The 21,048-nt window shown below is 35.2% G+C and overlaps 1 protein-coding gene across 1 annotated transcript in view; it reads left to right on the forward strand.

The window, feature by feature from the left end:
* The window catches only part of DNAH5 (dynein axonemal heavy chain 5), a 116,526-nt gene that overhangs the window by 35,193 nt on the left and 60,285 nt on the right, over positions 1–21,048 (forward strand). The window contains exons 21-40 of the mRNA XM_058825320.1: positions 37–136; positions 1,411–1,547; positions 2,875–3,076; positions 3,967–4,202; positions 5,409–5,627; positions 6,315–6,377; positions 7,310–7,548; positions 8,345–8,585; positions 9,043–9,242; positions 10,027–10,180; positions 10,840–11,003; positions 11,657–11,813; positions 12,835–13,047; positions 13,828–14,052; positions 15,293–15,465; positions 16,565–16,743; positions 18,351–18,538; positions 19,107–19,301; positions 19,969–20,103; positions 20,814–20,921. Coding sequence (XP_058681303.1) covers positions 37–136; positions 1,411–1,547; positions 2,875–3,076; positions 3,967–4,202; positions 5,409–5,627; positions 6,315–6,377; positions 7,310–7,548; positions 8,345–8,585; positions 9,043–9,242; positions 10,027–10,180; positions 10,840–11,003; positions 11,657–11,813; positions 12,835–13,047; positions 13,828–14,052; positions 15,293–15,465; positions 16,565–16,743; positions 18,351–18,538; positions 19,107–19,301; positions 19,969–20,103; positions 20,814–20,921 — 3,528 coding nt within the window. The remainder of the gene's footprint in view (positions 1–36; positions 137–1,410; positions 1,548–2,874; positions 3,077–3,966; positions 4,203–5,408; positions 5,628–6,314; positions 6,378–7,309; positions 7,549–8,344; positions 8,586–9,042; positions 9,243–10,026; positions 10,181–10,839; positions 11,004–11,656; positions 11,814–12,834; positions 13,048–13,827; positions 14,053–15,292; positions 15,466–16,564; positions 16,744–18,350; positions 18,539–19,106; positions 19,302–19,968; positions 20,104–20,813; positions 20,922–21,048) is intronic.

The raw sequence follows: 21,048 nt of genomic DNA on the forward strand, positions 1-21,048 counted from the left end.
GCTGCAAATAAAAAATAAGCATTATTTTCTCTTCAGGAGAAAGTGTTAGAGAGAAAAGTTATTCTGTTGCGGTGTGGGAGCAGAGACAGCGATCCTGATGATGGAAAGAAACAGACTGGAAAGAAGAGCATCCATGGTAATGATAAACTCTGAAATCACTAAATTTGAATGTTAGGTAAATGTGATTTATACAGAATGTATTGGAAGGTATTAATTACAAAATACATCAAAAACAGTAGACTTGATAGATTTTAAACAACCTCATAGATTTAAAATTGCCTCAGAGAAGAAACTTCTTTCTCATTAGAAGGTAGGTTTGCCACTTGCCCTTCTGTGGATTTGAGTAAGGGGATTTTTTGGGCTTCTTGAAGAGTTTTAATGCTTTGGTAATAGCATTTATATTGGTTTCAATTATAGTCATTTTGCTGCAGAATAATCTTTCATGATTTGCCAGTGTGGTTGTAATTTGGCATGTTCAAATGGCATCTTAGAACTTGTGCTTACCCTTTAAGAAGAACTTTCACAATACCTGGTATTGAATAACAATGCCTATGTAAATTGCACTATTGGTGTAAAGAGGATTGTGTAAAAGATTGAATAAAGTAGAATTTCTAAAAGGATTTTCATTATTCTGTTCTGTGACCAGACATTAGGTTGATGAAGTCATTAGTTCAAGGAAATTCAAGATTGTATCTTTCACTGGGTTTTTCTTCTCTGAAGGTTTAAAATGAAGCAGAGTTAATTGCTCTACATTGTACCTGAGATACTTAGAAAATACTTTGAGTCCTTTTATGTTAGCTCTCTCTTATGCACCTAAACAGTAGGACAGTAATACTAGAACTGGTTAAGAAGTTGAATTAGTCTTTCAAAACTAAGAATTTGGCTTGCAAGAGATGAAATAAAAAATGATGATAAAGTCAAACTTGTGGATATTTGCTAAGTGATGGACTTTTTAAACCTTTATTCCTTTTTGTGGGCTGATTATGGTCGTCTTCTCAGAGTTAATTTGTATTTCAAATTGTCAGTTGTGGGGTATTTCAGAAAATAAAAATGCTTAGTGCTGTAAGTGAGCAAAGTAAGCAAATGCTGATATATAGATGAATCACTTAGATGAAGCATAGAACATAAACCTTGAGGGAGAAGAGAAGAGGAAAGATTCTGTTTGCAAGATTGGTGTGGAACTTGTTCCAAATTTGACAGGGTACCTAGATGGAACAATTCTACTAAAACTGAGATGTTTATGAATTTGTGTTGGCCTCCTTGATTTCAAGTTGCCTTTAAGAACACTCAACTTTAAAATGCATGCTCATTGAAAAAATATGTCATTCGGTTTTGTCTGTAGGAATTCACTTTCTCCTAACCAGTATGTCTGTCCTAAGCCTGCTTCTGTATTTGAATCTTCTTTTATAGATAGTGGATCAGATGCAGCATCACTCAGTTCATCTGATACTGCAGAAAGCCAGAACTACTTCAAGCATGTTTCAGAGAACAAGGAAATTATTAAATTAGTGTCTTTACTCAGCAGTGCCATCAATTCTACAAAAGGGGTAAGACAGTTGAGATGTTAATTTAATATCATTATTCAAGGGATATTAATGTGTTAGTTTTATTATCCTTGGGTAATAAGGGTAGGCATTTAAAGCTGTAATTAAATGTAATAATGAAAAAGTTTAGCATGGTGGATAGAAAACATGTGGCTGAAAATTTGCAAATATGCTTTAAAAGTGTAACATGGATTAAGTGTGCTCTGTTCCAAGAGATGAGGTTTTTAATATTGCATAAATTAAAACATCATAAAAAACTCTAAGTGTAGTTGTGTTATGTGTAGCTAATGTAGCCAGCATGATTTCTGACCACATTACAAAGAGGGTATGAAGGTTTTTAGAGGAAAATTAGCTGTCAGATTGGCATTTGTGAAGTGCTGTGTAGGGCTTGCTAGTGTAGGTTAGGATATATTTTAAAGGATATGCATAATTTCTTTGCCTTGTTCTTATTCTATGCACTCTTTAGTAAATTGTATTTCTTTAGAGAGCTTTGCATCAGTTTCTTCTGGGGCTGGTCCAGTCTTTTAAGAGTCTTGCTATGTGAAAATCTTTAACTTTGTAACTTCAGTGCTACTAAAATATAACTACCAGACTGCTGCTGACTAGTTGATAATGGTGGATAGTTATCATGGTATTTTGGTATTTTGTATTTTGTAATACCGTAAACTTTTATCATTTAGCCAGCTTTAAATGCCTGCATGTACTATATTTATCATAAGTCATGATGTGGATTATTTTTCGTAGCACTCATCTCTCATTTACTTGTTTAATTAGATGCGGTGATGGTTTAACTTTCTCACATTTTTCTGAACTCCTGAGAACCAAAAGAATACTTCTCTTTCACATTCATTAAATGATATTCAAATCAAAGAGACCTGAATTGAGTGTAAAAATTAATGTTAAAAAAATTGTCTCATAGCTTCATTATTTCAGAATGAATTTTTCTTGTTATGGTGGGCCCTGGAGCTCAGGTTTCAGTTTCTAGCTTAAGAAATGGCAGGGAAGGACAAGTGTACTGTATCCTAGTTTTAAACTTTACTTCCTACTGATTCCAATGATTTTATTGACTAAAGATTCACTTAATTGGCAAATGTTTAAACTAATCTGACAAATTTGATGTGATGAACATAGGGTTTCTGGCACTCTGTGTGATCAGTAATGGAACTTGCTTTAGCATAAATTTATCAGAAACCGTTTGTTTAGTGAGATGATTCAGCCTGCTCCACTATGGAGTTTGTAGTGTACTCTAGTGAGCAGCTGCTAAGAAATGATATGCATGCTATATACATGATGCTGAGAATCTTCCTTTGAACTTTTAAATGTCTTTCAGGAAGTTCTTACAGCTTTGGAGAGTTTTAGTTGTTACCACCATATATGGCAGAGGGACAAGGAGGAAACCATTAATAAATTAATGGAGGGAAACCCATCACTCTATGAGTTTGAATCTGAAATTCTGCATTTCCAAGACCTGGACCTGGAAATCAGTTCTGAGCCTGAATACATCTGCGTGGGAGCTATTGCCCTGTGCACTGGTAGAGTTCAGATTTTCTCCAGAGACGTGTACTTTCTGACTCCAGTAGCAAGGAGGGATGTGACAGTATTGGGTGGGTGAACTAGATTAAAATGGAAAGGAGGAAGGGAGAGAGAAGGGCTATTTGCTGTTTTGGCTGTAAATGCTGCAAACAATACACTAACACAAGAATATCTGGAGTTTATTACCTCACCTGGATATGTCTGCTCACTTATGGGGTGGATAGTAGATGGTAGATGTTTGCCCATCCTTGTGTCACTGATTCCCAGGGGCACATATTTCATGGGAGTAAGATGATAAGTTTATGTTACTTTTCTCCTTACTCAGCTGCATGCAGTGAGACAGCTGAGTCCCCTGCTATCTAACAATTTCACCAGTGCTATGATCAAACTTTGTTTCTTCAACTTTCATATTTAGACTCCTAATTTCCTCCCCAAGTTATTTTTTTTAGAGATTAATTTTTGAAAAAAATTTTAGGCTTTGATGAGAATATTAATCAATTCATTAATGATGTATAGGACAGAAGTTTGTATAATGGTAAATGAGCAAGATGATGAGTATGGAGACCAGATTCTCTTCTTTCCAGTAGGTACATCCTGGAAAAAATCTATGATATCTAATATATATTATTTGTTCAATGTTTTTAGATGATCTTTCCAGTAGAAAAGATGATAAATTCTGAGAAGAATAGGAGGAAAGCAATAATGAATTGCAAGCAATTTCATAAGCCACTTCAAGGTGTACATGTGATTTCATCATCTCTGTATGTGAAGGGTTAGACTGAAAAACCAGAACTGGCACTGAAGAGAACAAATGTAATTAAAAAGATTGGAAGTGCATCTTAAAAAATATTTACAGTATCTAATATCTATTAATTGTTCAATATTTTAGCTGATCTGAAGCTAGCACTGAGATCAGAAACCAAAGCCTGGATGACTTTGCTGGGGTGTCATTGCAATAAGAAGTACAGAACACAGATGGAAGCAATTTTGACTTTTATAGAGGAAACTGGCAAGAAGTTAAGTCGCAGCATCACGGACCTGGATGATATCAGAATAGCCATGTCAGCTTTAAAAGAGATCAGAGAACTACAGATCTCTATTGACTCTCAAATTGGCCCCATTGAGGTAGCTAGTGGAAATGTTGCATGTATGGGTACTGTTTCAAGAGAGCTGTTATTTTCTGGGTTAACAATGAACTTTGAAAATGTACAATTTAATATGTGTTGAATGTTGAGTGATGAGCTTGTTGTGTTCCTGTAAACCTTTCTGTGTGAAATTCTGATTTGGGCAAATGTAAACTTGCTGAGGTGAGATGTGGTTTAGTGAACAGTGTAGAAATTGAATGATGTGGGTAAGAGGAAGATGACAATACAGGTATTTAATGCAAGAAATCTTTTCTTTGTGGAAGAAATCTGTGTATAAAAAGGAATGAGATTCCTAATTTTTTTTTTTTTTTAGCTAAGCCTTAAGAAGAGTAAAAAGCTAATGATAAGCAGAGTACACGAGATTGATTGCTTTTATCAGTTGTATAAGTTAAAATAAACAGAAGCAGCTGACTTCATAAAAAAAAATGAATGTGATAGAATGAATTTATTGAACATCTGACAAATGGCAGGCTTAAAAACAGATGGTAACTCTTTCTCTGCATTTCTGACCAGAGTGTTTATTTAAGAATGCTATAATATGGCAAAATGCACCTTTGATTTTTCAGTAGAATTCTTTTTCCTAAGGACATGTTCATGATTCCTGACATATTCATGATCCTGATTGCCCATAAGCTTCCAATTCTGCAGGCAGGAGCCTTGGGTTCTGAAGCACAGGAAGTGATGCTTCAGTTTTGAAAGGGAAGTTGGAATATTTTCCACACAGCATTGTAGACAGATAGTTACATTTCCATTTTTGAAATTTAGCTACAATTTGATCAAACTGGAAAGAATGAATGGAAATAGTTTCACTTCATACAAAAATTTTTAAACGAAAATGCCATAGGTTTATTGCTACCCTACCCTGTGCTAATTTATAGAACATTAATGTCAGTTGTGTTTTAGTGAAAATTCACCAAGGGTTTTCACTATGTAGTATGTTCATATGTTGGTGGTGCAAGCTGAAATCAATGCTGTGAGAAAAAAATGCAGATGTTTCTTCCAGTTTGGTATTGGTTTGCCCAATTTTGATAATGGCTATGCAAGAAGAACAGAATTTCTTTTTCTAACCAATCATTCTTCATTCTTAAAAAATTTAAATTTTAGCATTTTAAATATATGTTTTCCATATGTTTACAAAGTTAAGAGGAGTTGACATTTTATGTATCTTGATCCAAATTTCTGGCAGGAATCCTATGCTATGTTAAGCAAATATCATCTTCTTGTTGCCAAGGAAGAGACAGAGAAGGTGGACTTGTTGCGCTACACTTGGGAAAAACTGCTAATCCGTGCAAATGAAGTGCAGGATGAGCTCATTGCTTTGCAGCCAAACTTCAGAGGAGAGCTTATTAATGCTGTGAAGATTTTTACTGAAGACTGTGCACAGTTCTACTCAGATTATGATCAGGCAAGTGTTTATTTTATTGTATTGGAGAAATTTTTTCAGAGCGATGGGAACATAGAAAAGTTTTTGGATTTGACTATATAATAGGATGGACCTCTACTGTTGAATAGGTTTATTTTTCTTGAGATGGTGTTTGAGTTTCAGTTCAGGACAGGTTTGATTAATGTTTTGTATATGACTGATGTAAGTAATGCTGGTAATCAGTTCCTAAAAATTAAGAATTGAGATATTTAAGGTTTTTGAAAAGCATATAGTTATTAAGAACAAATGTGAAGACTAGGATTAATGATTAGCTATGTTAACATCAGAAAACTCTTCTTTCTTTCTGATATATGTACAAGTGACTTAAGCTCTCGCATTCTTTTTCATTAGAATGAGCAAAGGTGAACTAATCTTGTGTCATCATTTAAGTAATGTTGACTTTTACTCAAAAAATGAGCTATGATTTCCTAGCTTTTGCAGTGTAATGAAAAATTTCTACATTAAAAATGCAATTAATTGCCTTATTTGATTTTTTAAAATCTGTTTAAAAAAAGTGTTCTAGAAGGTTAACTGTCATCCCTTGGTTCAGTTGATACCTGATCTGGGGGCTGCAAAAGTGTTTGAGGTTAGCATTTAGAAAGTGCTGATAGAAATAAGTTGCAGCTATTCTCATCCTCTAAATTGATGTCTTTTTTGTTTTCCTTTTAGAATGGGCCAATGGTGGTTGGTTTAACACCTCAAGAAGCCAATGACAGGCTTACTATATTCCAGGTGCTGTTAATTTTAAGACATTAGCTAATACTACAAGTGAGCTAACACATAAAGGCTCTGAAAAAGAATCTCAGTAGTTGAATGAACTTTCATTGATAGATAGGGTTACTCATTTGGCAAAGTCTGTTTTGTCTCAGTGCAAGCTATGTTGGAATTTTTCTATGCATTTGCAAGGCATACTGTTAAAATCTAAAATTTTTTAGGAGTCAACATTTTTTAGGAGCTGCACAGATAATGAGGAGTGATTTCTAGATACAATATTCTGATGAGAGCCTTCCCACAGGTTTAGTGTATTTGGCTATAGGCTATTCTTGTGTTCATTACTGTGTTTATTTTTCTGTGGTTGAAGTCTGTATCATTATTAGTATCTATTCCTGCAATAACAACTTTTAATGCTTCTGCTTTTCCCATACTGCTATTCATTTGACTTCCTACTATGTTCCCCGAGTTATATTGCAGTTGACAATTAAATTATGTTTTTCTTTGCTGCTTTAATGGTAGTAATTCTTCCTTCAGCAGTCAATAAGATTTGCACAGAATACTTGGAGAGGTAGAATTTGGTGTATCCATATTTTTATTTCTTTGTGTGTCATGCTTCACCTCTTTCAAGTGCAGTCTTAGCATTTGTTGTTCTGTCACTGTGCCACATGAAGTAAATGGTTTTTTTGTCAGCTTCTAAAGATGTGCCTCCAAGCTAAATAAAAGTTGCTTTTCTCAAGAAAATTGTTGACAAAGCTGTTGACAGTGTAAGCTGTTACTATCTCTCTATATCTTTCTATTATTTCCTAGATTTTCTTTCTTTTTTTATTTCATTTTCTAATTCAGCTCTAATAATAATTTCAGATCTTGAATATTTAGTAATTTTTATTAACTTTTAAATAATTTATTATTATTTAGTTATTTTATTTAATTTTTTTCTTTTTCTTTCTTAGAATCGATGTGATAATCTCTTTCGGAAATATATTACTTGTGCAGGTGGAGAGGATCTTTTTGGTTTGCCAGTTACTCAGTGTCCTCAACTGCTTGAAATAAAGAAGCAACTAAATCTGCTGCAGAAACTCTATAATATATATAACAGTGTAATTGACACCATCAGTGGCTACTATGATATTCTTTGGTTGGAATTAGACATTGAAAAAATTAACAGTGAACTTATGGAATTTCAGAACAGGTGAGAAACTGCTGCTGTGTTAAAGTTGCCTAAAGTACTTCTTGAATATGATTATAATTGGTTAGCACCAATAATAATATATGAGCATGTATTTATTTAGTGAGGCATGAAAAATGTGGATTTAAATTGAAAAATATATCCGTTACCAATGTCATAAAATCAAGGAAAATTTAGATTCTAAATGCTGAGCATTATTATTCCTTAGACAGATTCTTGGCTACCTTTTTTAATAAGCTTGGAATAGATGTTGAAATTGTTATTTATTTTGTATGAAGGAAAGTTTCACCTTTTTTTTGTAATATTGTTCATGAGAGATAGATTTATGCTAGATGTCAATGGCAAGTTAGTGAATCGCTGAATAGTTTTTCTACAAAATGGGTTATATTGCATACACATGGAAGCTGAACTTTTCATCAAACCAGGAATAAAAAAATTTAAAGAACTTAACCCTGGGGAGCAGGGTTTTTCTAGAGCTCAGAGCAGTGCATACATCAGTCTCACCAAAAGATGAAATCAAGATGTAGAACATTTCAACCGGTTTTGAAGATCACCTGCGCAGTTATTAAAATTATGCACCTACACTCCTTAAAGGGAGGCTGTAGCTGCCTATCTAGCTATCAGTTATTGAAATAGACTGAAAACAGATTTTGTCACATGGAGAAGCACATGCAGAAACTCCAAATTAAAGGTAACCTTAATTTAGAAGGTATGTGTTCTCCTGTTAAAACCAAATACTGTGGCTTTAAAGAACAAGTATTTGAAACTTTTTGAAAAGGCTTGCTGTATCTCCAAGTAGGTGCCGTAAGCTCCCTCGTGCTGTAAAGGAATGGCAGCCTTTCCTTGACCTAAAGAAGACCATAGAGGACTTCAGTGAATGTTGCCCATTGCTTGAGCACATGTCAAGTAAAGCAATGATGCCTCGGCACTGGAAGCAGATTATGGATCTCACTGAACACAGATTTGATGTGGAGAGTGAAACATTCAAACTGAGGAGTGTAATGGAAGCTCCACTATTAAGATATAAAGAGGAAATAGAGGTATTGTGGAGGAAGAAATATGGAAACATGAAACCAACAATTTTCTTGTATAGTATAGGAGTATCAGAAGCAAGAAGGAAATCAAAACATTTCTGTAGAAAGAACAGACACATGGATAATCACTTCAGGTTTTTGTATAAAATTATGACACAAATATATCATGGTGTCAACTTCTTTTTTTATAATCATGCCATTTGTGAGGGTACCTTGCATTGTGACATTAAAATTATGAAAAATAATCACTATACTATTATTTTATTCCCCCCCTCAGTGTTGATTAAACTGGGATGTTGTATACAGATTATTAGCTATGGTGTTTGTATGTCTGTAGACCTTTCCACTAAATAGTTGCTCATGAGCTTAATGTTTCCTAGTGTTAAAGGAAATAGGAGCTAGATTCATATACCAGGGACTTGAGGGATTCATATTTTGTTTTGATATTCTGTTTATTTAAAAGGATATCTGCACCTGTGCTGTGAAGGAGAGAGACATTGAGCAGAAGTTAAAACAAGTGATAGCTGAATGGGATAACAAAATGTTTAACTTTGCAAACTTTAAAACTCGTGGGGAGCTTCTTTTAAGAGGTGACAGCACATCAGAAACAATTGCTACCCTGGAGGACAGCTTGATGATTCTTGGTTCTCTCATGAGTAACAGGTAACAGGAAGAGAAAAATATTAGTAAAAGTCTTTGTTTTAGTGAACAAATCTATCACAGAAATGAAGGTAAATAAACATCTAGATAAAACCTAAGAGCTTGCTTTTCCTTGAACTGTTCATGGGCTAGTTCTTACTGTATCTAGTTTACTTCCCCAATAAGTTCTTTTGAAAACATGTAGCTGCAGCTTGGATTTCCTGAATGAACAGCTGAAAAGTTTTCATTGATGCAAGAAAGTGGAGGCACAAGAGGGAACACTGCCTGGCTATGGCAGGCATACTGTGGGTGTGACAGGCACTGCTACTCTGTCCTTATGATAGGTCATTGCTTCATGCCAAAGGTGTTGAAAATCCCAATTAGAGTGAGCTTCAGTTTGTCTGGTTTCACATGCCAAAATACACAGATAAATAAGGAACACAGAACCCGATCATCAGGCATATGCTCAAAAGCAGGAGTTTAGGAGAGTTCAGGAACTCTGAGTTTACAGCTTTCAGGATCTTGAGTAGTCTCTTTACCTTAGAGTGAAATTGTAGTTTTGCTCCCACCCTACTCCTGTTGCGTCAGAGCTGTGCTATGCACCTTGTGTACACAGTAGCAAGTTGGAGCTGATTGGATTTAGAGCTGCCAACTAGCTGAATTAAGTTTTTATACTTTCAATTGAAAAATTTTAAGCATAAAAACTATTCCTCATCCTGTGACTTATATGCTGCCTTTCAAGATTCTTGGTTTTTTTCTTGAAATAAAGAAATGCCTCTTTTCTGTTTTTTTTTTTTTTAAATTGTAGATACAATACACCATTCAAGACACAGATTCAGAAATGGGTGCACTATCTTTCCAACACAACGGATGTAATTGAGAACTGGCTGACTGTGCAGAACTTGTGGATTTATTTAGAAGCTGTTTTTATTGGTGGTGATATAGCAAGGCAGCTTCCAAAGGTTTCTAGACATGCCTTTTTTTCAGTTTTCTTATCAAAATTTTAAGAATAAAACTGTACTGTGATGTCATAGATGCAGTAAAATTAATTTCTTTTAGTATTTAACAAAACTGAACTTGGTAGGAAGTTAGGTAAGCAGTGCCAGTGGAAGACATGGTGTGACAAAGAATAAGAAAACCATGTGATCTGTTTGATCTTTTGATTTCCAGATTATAAAACAGTTAACTAATATGTATTTAAACATTGTGCCTAGTAGTAGCCTTCTGTAGTATTACATACCATTAGCATAGTAGTACCTAGGAATCCTTATCTTAAACTTTCCTGCATGGCTTTTCAAATTAAAAATTAACTTTAGTTTTAGAAAAAAAAATCTTTGGCTTTGAAGCTCCAATTCAAGTATAATGAGTTTTCTGTCTTTTTCTCTAGAAATGTGAGAGAAAGTACATAGCAGCCTTGACAGTCAAGTATAAAATAAGCTCTATTGTGTAAGCTGAAAGAATTGTGTCTAAGATGAAATATTTCTAGAAGACAATATGATTACTAGTGAGAAGATTGCTGTTGAGATTAGTGGGTGCTGGTTCTGGAAGCAGATGCCTTTTCCCTCTTCTCTCTTTCCTCCTCCATTTCTTCCATTCCACATTCACTGTCATGTTTCAACAGGAAGCAAAGCGTTTCTCTAACATTGATAAATCCTGGGTAAGGATCATGACCCGAGCTCATGAAACACCCAATGTTGTTCAGTGCTGTGTTGGAGATGAAATAATGGGACAATTATTGCCACATTTACTGGAGCAGCTTGAAATCTGTCAGAAATCACTCACAGGGTAATATTACTACGAGACCATGTTCCTGGCCAGATGGTTGTGCATTGTGTAACTGGGGAAAGAGCAATTGCTCAAGTACTGTCCCATGAACTTTGAAAGATCATGTTCTTATTCTACTGTGAATGCAGTTGAGCTGAGCAGACAAGTTAGCAGAATAATATAACACCTCCAAAGAAACCAACTCATAGATAAGTATTTCATTTGTGGCTAAGGTGTCACTCACTGTCTATCTCCGTTGGAACCAAGCTGGTTTCAGTCTAGTTTCGATCCAGAAGGCAGTCTAGATTTGTGGGTCCCATTCACACCTTTCACAGATCTGGGAGACATTCAGCTTGAGAGATGTAAACAGCAAGTAAAAGAGTTAATGTAAAAATATTTTATTTCAGTTTAGTTTCTTTTCTTTTTACTGGTGTTTAGATTATAGCAAATAATAAAAGTTTTGCATGAAATGATTTCTGATAATAAGAGAGTAGCTTTAAAGCAGATGCTTAACACGAATGTATGATGCATAAAATTTGTTATTGCTACAGCTAAAAATTGTATACTAAATTGTGAGAAACATCACTTTTAAAGAGGAAAGGACGTAGAAATCAACCCAAATCACTTACCATCTACTCCCTCCCGGCTTCTCTACCAATTTTTAAAAAATGCAGGTACCTGGAGAAAAAGCGCCTGCTATTTCCACGATTCTTCTTCGTGTCAGATCCTGCTCTCTTAGAAATTCTTGGCCAGGCATCCAACTCTCACAATATACAGGCACATCTGCTGAATGTGTTTGACAACATCAAAACTGTCAGGTTCCATGAAAGGGTATGTACTGCACACGCCTTGGTGTTGCATTCCTTCACATTAACAATGTGTCATACTTGCTAAATTAGAGAGCTACTTGGTTGCATAAGGCATTCTGCTGTTTTTCTTTATTCACTAACTATTTGATGCTGAGTAGGCTTTCTTCATTTAAGAATTGTTTCATATCCTCATCCATGATGTAGGAAAACTTCATGTAGAACAGCAAAACAAAAATTTATACCAGTGCTTAAATTTCAGAAAAATCCATCCATGAACTGAACTTTTTTTCTGTGGCTACCTCTCAAATAAGCTTTTGAGTATTTACAAGCTTACAATCTTACATTGCCTGTATTTGTATTTTTCCATTCATGTTTTGATTGTAAGGAAAAGTGTATATACTGTCTCTACTGTTTCTGACTTGCCCTCACTGTACCTTCACACACAGTGTTTTAAGAACACTTTTCTTACACCTTTTACAAGAACAGATAGCAACATTTTCTCCTTAGGTATGCATTTTCTTAGAAACTAATTACCTCCCCGTACTTTTGAAATTCCTTTGATTGCCCATGTTCCTTAACTTTTCTGTTTTCATTGTTTTTGATTCTAAGGCTGTAAATTTTGTTAGGCTGTTGACCCACCAATAAGGGGGGAAGGCTTTCTTTATTGTGACCGGAAAGTGGATGTTGTTACAGAATCACAAAATGGGGCAGGTTGGAAGAGACCACAGTGGGTAGTCTGGTCCAGCCTCCCTGCTCAAGCAGGGTCATCCTAGAGCACATGGCACAGGATTGCCACTGAAACTTTAGTGAGATTCAGGAATTGTCAATATATTAGGTTTTCTCTCCTTGTTCATGACAGTGTTTTGTTTAAAGCCTTTCTACATAGCAAAATAATGATTTAATAGTCTTTACGTTTCATTGAACAAGTTGATATAATTCATTAGTTACTTAAATCAGTGTAATGGAGTGATTGCAGGAAAATATGAATTATTGTAAAGATAAAAAATGTATCTATAAACACAAGATATTTTTTCTTTTACTAGATATATGATCGTATACTGTCAATTAGTTCACGAGAGGGTGAGACTGTAGAGCTGACTAGACCTGTAATGGCTGAAGGTAATGTGGAAGTTTGGCTCAGCTCTCTGTTGACAGAATCCCAGCTATCACTGCACCAAGTTATTCGCCAGGCAGCTATGGACATCCAGGAAACGAGTTTCGAGATTACTGAATTTCTTTCTACTTATCCAGCCCAGGTAATATCATTGCTAAATGAATGAAGAATTATTTCCAGATATTTTTCAGTTTTTTTCTAGTCTTTGCATTCAAAGTAGCTGCCAGTGCTAAATACAAAACTGGCATTTAATTTTATTTGAATCATCTCAATCTTTTAAGTTTCAGCTTCACATAGCTGAACCCAAAAGAAGATCACTTACCCTAAAGCTCCTGTTTAAAAAGGAAGCTGAATGCAATAAGTTAATATAATGAAGTTAATACTATTTTTTACAAGCTTAATACTTGACTGCTGGAAGAAAAGTAGTAAAATTGTATGTTTGTTCATATATTCAGGATAATGCAATGTATTGCTAAAGATTTGAAACTGAGGGTGTTGTTGAGGGAAAATTATTTTAGTAGAAGCTTCCCTTGTGATCAGGAATGTTGGAGATGGAATAAAGACTTTGTGAATTACTCTAAAAATATTTCAAAATGAAGCAGTAATTATTCACTGGCTAGTTATTATTTATATAAAGTATATTTGTTACATATGATATTTTTATATATACTGTATATTATACTGAGCAGTTGTATAAGCAATGCACTGTTGGCAGTATTTACAAGACTGAGATACAGGCTTAACTTTGCATTTAAGAATGCAGCTGGACACACAAAACATGGCCTCTGTTTCCATGAATCCATGGAAAGTAATTTTATATATATAGTAGGAGAAAAATTTCTTTAGTTTTTCCGTGTCTGTGAATGAACATTTTAGGTGAAAGAGAAAAGATTATGAAGCATATACTTCTGTGTTTCCTAAGGTTGGGTTATTGGGGATCCAAATGATTTGGACAAGAGACTCAGAAGAAGCTTTGACTCTTGCCAAGCAGGATAAAAAAGTTATGCGTAAGACTAACCAGTTTTTCCTGGATCTTCTCAACATGTTGATAGATATGACAACAAAAGACCTTAGTCCATTTGAGCGAGTTAAATACGAGACATTAATCACTGTTCATGTGCATCAGAGGGACATTTTTGATGGTCTTGTAAGTATTAAAAAATTAAAAATTAATTACAAGTAGTTTTCCACATAATACAATGTGAAATGATAAAAAAATACTATGATACTATGAACTCCTGCCTCATAAGATAAACATTTAATTTCATTACTCTAATGATTATGTGGCTGGAATATTATAAAAGTGCAGATGCTGCTTCAATCAAGTCTTAATTACTTTTAAGTAATTCAGTGGGTTTTCCTCTCCCCAAGCAGTAGCAGTATTTTATGTTTCATGTTGGTCCACTAAAGTTAATAGTGCCTCTGTAGCATGATCAGTTAGGGACTTCTTTTTCCTCATACATTTGTTGGAAGCAATTTTCCTTTTTCTGGACTGCATTATGAATTTCTACAAGTCAATTAAATGAATATAGAGCTATAGTACAGGAAAAAGGTTGAAGCTGGTATTCTCTCTGTTCTAGTTTCAATAGCGTACATAATTATTACTTAGGAATTTTTAAATTCACTTTACACCTTCTCATGCTGACACAGGATACTAAAATAAGGAAAATGCATTTAGTTTGATCAAACTTAAAGCTAGCATGCCCTTTTACCTATGGGAAGTCCTGGAGCTGATTCTGAAATTAAGCTGTCCAAGAAAAGAATTATTTCGTTTTGGTCCATTATTAATAGCCTGGCATTTATCTTTTAATTGTAGAATCATTTGTTTCTAGTATGATCATTTTATGTAAAGTGTAGTTTTTAGATACAAACTAAATTATTTTTTAAATCCTGTTTTAATGTTTGATAGAGCAACTGTGACTTATTCTCAGTTCTGTTGCATTCCTTAGATAGAATCAGCACCATGACACTGCCATGAATATCTTTTTTCCCAATATGCATGTGGTTTCATACAATTCTCATAGCAGTTAATGAAATCACATTATGTACTTCTGACTCATGTAAAAGTAAAGAGGTAGAGAGGCCTAAAAGGAATGGCAATTTTAAAGTTAAACTGAAATTACTGTTGGTTGAGGCTTATGGACTGCTAATTTGTATTTAGACTTTTGACACACTCGTCTAAAGTCTGAAGTTCCTCTGCCTAAGTATGCGATTGAACAATAATGCATTACAATTTTTGTGGTAAAAATCCAGATATATTCTCCACTATCCACTATATTTTACTATATTTGCAGTGTTGCCTTTGAATCTGCTACTTAGATGACATAATATAAATGTGAAAGTAAATGTTAACCATGAATGCCACAGCCTTGTCTTCCCTCTCCTAGTGCTGCATGCATATCAAGAGCCCTACGGACTTTGAGTGGCTGAAACAATGTAGATTTTATTTTAATGAAGACTCTGATAAAATGGTGATTAAGATCACTGATGTGAGCTTCACATACCAGAATGAATTCTTGGGCTGTACTGACAGGCTTGTCATAACACCTCTTACAGACAGGTGAAAAAGACTAATTTTATTCCTTTATTCTTTGCTGCCAAACCTCAGCTTTTACAAGAGCAATTTTGTCATTCCTGTTGGATGCACATTGATCTCTGCAGAGTTTATCCTTCACAGTCTTGTCAAAGTCAGTACTTTCGTATGGAATGCTTAAATATTTTTTGTTTCTGTGCCTTTTAATGTGAATAATGTCCGACTTTTTTTCTCCCACATACTTGCACTGGTCCCCATATGTGTCCTGAAGGTCACATAATGTAAGTGACATTCATTCTTATGTGCGTGAAGCCAACATATCTGAGGATCTGGTATATCCAACAGATAAAATAAGTAGAGATACAGGACAAAAGTAGGTGTTTACAGACAAGCTAATGAAAAGAGCTAAGAAAGAACAGACAGGAAAGCAATTTTTATTCAGCTGCAGTAGTTTGGAGATCTTTGATCAAAAAAGATGTTGAAAGAATTCCAATCCTATTAACAGAGAGATCTACCTGTCTAACTCAAATAGCACAAAGAATGCTTTATAACCTATCATTGGCAAAATCAAGCCATTGTTTGGTTGGTTGTGGTTTTTTTTTTTAACTATTCCATACAAAAAAATTCTAAAGCTAGTCTTGATATACAATTATTAGCTGGTGTTTTGCTGCATTATGCATAGATGTTTCATTTATGAAAATGGGATGCACTGCATGATCAAATTTCAAAGATGGACAAGAAAGGAAAGGTTAGATATCTTTCATTATTGTACTCCACAGTATAATGTGTTTCAAAGCTACTCCAGACAAAATAACTCAGTATCCAAGCTGTTAAAACTAAGATTAGGCAGCATCTCTGTAACTGCTTTCTTCCTTTCTTGTGATCTTTCAGGTTACTGATAATTGAGGATTATCTGTTCTTTCACTTTATGTGTGATGAAATGAACCTTAATATTCCCTGCATCAGAAACCGAGTGAAGGGGTTTTGTCCTTACTGATCTAAATTGTAATTAGTGGACTATCATTTCAGCGCTTCCCTTTTCTTCTTTAAATCAGACCTTGCATAAGTTCCTCTAGCACTATACAGAAATCCCTCTGCTGTACCTTGATTGATTGTTGCCTTTTAGATGTTACATCACTTTGGCTCAAGCATTGGGCATGAACATGGGTGGAGCACCTGTGGGACCTGCAGGAACTGGAAAAACTGAAACCGTGAAAGATATGGGACGGTGCCTTGGAAAATATGTAGTGGTCTTCAACTGTTCAGACCAGATGGACTTCCGAGGACTTGGGAGGATCTTCAAAGGTAAGATGTGGACCAAAGGTAAGCTGTTGGCCAAACAGTCAATTGTTTTCTTGCGTGCACCAAGCACTGTGTAACTAACTGGGCAGAGAAAGTGACCCACTGTACTCAGCTTTGGAGTGGCCTCATCTCAAGTACTCTGCAGTTCTGGAGTCAGCAATACAACAACATATAAAAATACTGGAATATATCCAAATGACAGCAAAAAAGATGGTGAGAGAGCTAGAGGACATGACTTAAGAGGAACAGCTGAGTATACTATGTTTGTTTTGCTTTGAGAGACTGAGGGGTACCCTCTTTGCTGTTTATAACTTCCTCAGGAGGGTGAGTGGAGATGGAGGTGTTGATCTCTCTGGTGTCTGATGGGGGAATGGCTTGAAGCTGCATGGGTGAAATTCAAGCTAGGTATTCACTGAGAGTGTGGTCAAGCACTGGAGCAAGCTCTCCAAGGAAGTCATTTGGGTCTCAAGCCTGTTAGTGTCTAAATAGTAATTATAAAATGATCTTTTATATATGGTTTAAATTTTAGATACACCTTTAAGGAGTCATCAGTTCTTTTTGTTGATCTTCATAAGTCCTTTATAAGTCAGTCCTTTATATTCTGAGATATTTTAGGTACTACATGAAAGTTTCAAAGGATAAGAGGACATCTCCATGAAACAAGGTTGAAACACAACAGGCAGATAATTTCAGCCTTTTAATAAATGCAAGTAATTAATATCTTTTTATGTGTATAAAATACAGTTGGAACACTGTCTTCAGTAAATAGAAATGCTATGAAAACATGACGCAATTTATGAAAGGATAGATAAGGTCACTTAAAATGACTTAAAGTCACAAGGAAAACTGCTGCTGTGAAGAGAAAATGCTATGAAATTTATTGCTGACCTGGTGGGATGTGCTGAGTTTTGATTTCAGTGTTTTGTCTCATTCAAATATTGAAGTTTCTATCAGTAGAAGGAAATGCATGGGTCATCCTAGATATGCTAAAAACAATCGACAGAGCTCACTGAACTTAGGTGCAGATGACATTTTTTAAGCATCTGAAATTTATACCTGTTAGTCATGACAGATGTCAAATTAGAGACCAAATGGAAGTTCTTGATTATTGTGTTGTTGCAAGGGACTGTATCTATGATTTTGTTTTGTTTTTCCCACAAAATCCAAGTAAAAATACAGTTCTGGAATAGACTGACCTCCAGCTTCTTGATGCAACTATACTGTTCATTTTAATATGTCCAGTAAGCTGTTGAAAACTTGTCACATTTTCATAGAATTACTGGAGGAATTTTTCTTTAGGGGGTAAAGAGGGACAGGAAAACATTTAAGATATAAGAAAAAGAGAAAAAAATCAAAGAACGTAATATGCTAGAAAATCTTAAGGACTTTGTGAGTTTGTATTTCTTACTTGAAAAGGAATTGAAATTCTTCTCTTTGTTCCTTTCCCAATCCTCAAAAATAAACACTTCTGTCCCTTTCCTTCCCTTCCCTCCCCCCCTACCCCCACCCCCACCCTGAGATAGATTAACATAATTTTTGGCTTGTGAATTGCACCAAAAAAGGTTTAAAAAACATCATGGTTATATGCTTAATTGCTTTTCTCTTTGAAGGTCTGGCTCAGTCTGGCTCCTGGGGTTGCTTTGATGAATTCAATCGTATTGATTTACCAGTGCTATCAGTAGCTGCACAGCAAATAGCAATCGTGTTGACATGTAAGAAGAAACGTAAAAAAAGGTTTGTTTTTACTGATGGAGACAATGTAGAAATGAACCCAGAATTTGGCATCTTTCTTACTATGGTAAGTATTCAGTAAGTTCTAATATACCAGTGAGGATTGTACAATAATCAAGTCAAACTTGGTACTTGCTAACTCTTACATCATTCGGTTCTTAGAACTAACTCACTGATAGTTTGAGAACATTGACCATTGCTGCAAAAACAGTTTATGGGGTCTTGTTTCAATAGCATCAAGTACATGCAACTAAAAAATGCAGGCATTTTTTTTGCAGGCATAAATACAAGTTATCTCAATTTCAGATTGCTTCTACATGCCAAATTCTGGTTCCCAAAGTATGTTTTTTGCTCCAATTACAGAGAAATTGCCATAAAGATATAGGTAGGAGTAGCCAGTAAAAATAAGACCTATAAGACAAACTCAGATTTGAAATGCTTATTTTTCATGTCTCATGGGTATAAAAGAGGCAAAAATTCTGTAGAGATATGGTGGTAAGTCTGCATGGCAATTAATTTTGACATTTGACTTAAAGCCAATGAATTATTTTTATTACCAAGATGGTATATTCGTTTGGTGATTCTTCTGTTTGTGCAAGGTACATTCAACTTCAACACCTGTTTTTCCTCTCCAGAATCCAGGATATGCTGGACGGCAAGAACTTCCTGAAAACTTGAAGATCAATTTCCGTTCAGTGGCTATGATGGTTCCGGATCGTCAGATCATAATTCGTGTTAAATTGGCCAGTTGTGGTTTCATTGATAATGTTGTGTTGGCAAGGAAATTCTTTACACTGTACAAGCTGTGTGAAGAACAGCTGTCAAAGCAGGTGATTACACTCATATGATGCAACCTGATTATTTTAGGGAAAAACTATCTGTGAAATCACAAAATATTTTTGTGAAGAATAAGGAAAAGTTCATGCTCACTAAGTAAGCTAAGAGACACTTGCAGTTTAGTAATGCAGCCCTCTGCTGTCCTGGGAGATTAACTCCTGCTGCAGGTTGTTGGTGCAAGGATGGGGCTTTCATGCAGATTGCCACTTATTATTAAGATTCAGCTTTAGTGCATGGTGATGGCTGAGGCAAATAAGATTAATTATAGCCTTTCTTGATCTTACAGAGTGGGTTGAGAGGCATTTGGTTTGTGCTGCCTGTGCTTGTATAGATATTTCTCAGCTTCCAAGGGCCACAGAGAATTCAAAATAATACTGATAAAGTATTTCTTAATAGTCCTTGGGAACTCTGTCTTGATTAAATGACTTATGATTAAATTTTTTTTTCTGTCACATCTTAGATTTTAATAGATGGTAGCAGATTTGGAAAGTGAATTTGCCTATTGTCATACAGCCAAAGAATAGCTGGTGGGTGTTTCGAGCCATTTGAAACACATGTACCACTTCTCCTACATATTCATCCATGCCTAAATAGTAAATAAGAACTATTTCATCCCTATTAACTTGGGGAAAATCTTCCCAAACTTCACATATCTTCTAGGTGCATTATGATTTTGGCTTGCGGAATATATTGTCTGTGCTGCGTACGCTGGGAGCAGCAAAAAGAGCAAATCCCACAGATACTGAATCTACCATCGTCATGCGTGTTCTGAGAGATATGAACCTGTCTAAACTGGTAAGTTCTGAGGACCTGATAAATAATTTAAACTGCACTTTGGAGCTACGTGATCTCTAGAAGATTGTATGTGACCTTTGTATGTGACTGAAGCTAGCTTGAAAATGTTTGATTCTCTGAGTGGAACATTTTAGCTGGGAGGGAGATAAATTTCTGTTAGTACCTGTGTGGGACTGAGGAGGGAGTGAGCTTTCTGTTGCTTGACTTTCTACCTGGGCTTAACCTTGAATTGTTCACAGTTTTTTTACTTATTTTTCCTGCTACTGTTAGAAGTAAGTAGATGTCTGTGCAGTAGCTTCTTAAGAAACTTGTGCTTAAGTATTTAGTCACTCTTTTAAAAGAATCTGTTATTCATAGTAATGAGTACCATTTCACCTGTCTAAATAGCTAAAAACCCTCTTCTGTTGCTGTGATACATACTCTTTTTTTTTTTTTTGCACCAAATAAAATTTTCTAAATGTTATTGCTAAAATCTACTGTAAGAAATTCAGTCTGCATGTTAGTGATTCATTTTGACAAATGGAAGCATCACATGATCTATTTCTGCTGTGTCCTTCTAATGTTTAGCACCTAGAGGATTATATAGATTGTTCCTTAGGTTCTCAAGCATTTCTTTAGGTCTTCAGGGCTTAGGGATTGTTCTTTCTAAAGCTGATAAATTGAACTGGTTTTAGTCTTTGTGGATTTTTGTTTTCCCTGATTTTCATTAGATTGACGAAGACGAACCCTTATTTCTGAGTTTAATTGAAGATCTGTTTCCAGATATCCAGCTTGATAAAGCAGGCTATCCTGAACTTGAAGCAGCCATTGACAAACAGGTGATGTTTCTCATGATTTTGTTGCTCTGGTATAATTGGTATAATTGTCATGAAGTGACATCTAAGAAAATTCTTGTGGAGTCTCTCAAGCTGGCAATATTCTATTTTACTATTTAAACTTTTTCAT

The sequence above is a fragment of the Ammospiza caudacuta genome, chromosome 1 (assembly GCF_027887145.1).
Source record: "Ammospiza caudacuta isolate bAmmCau1 chromosome 1, bAmmCau1.pri, whole genome shotgun sequence".
Classification (NCBI taxonomy): Eukaryota; Metazoa; Chordata; class Aves; order Passeriformes; family Passerellidae; genus Ammospiza; species Ammospiza caudacuta.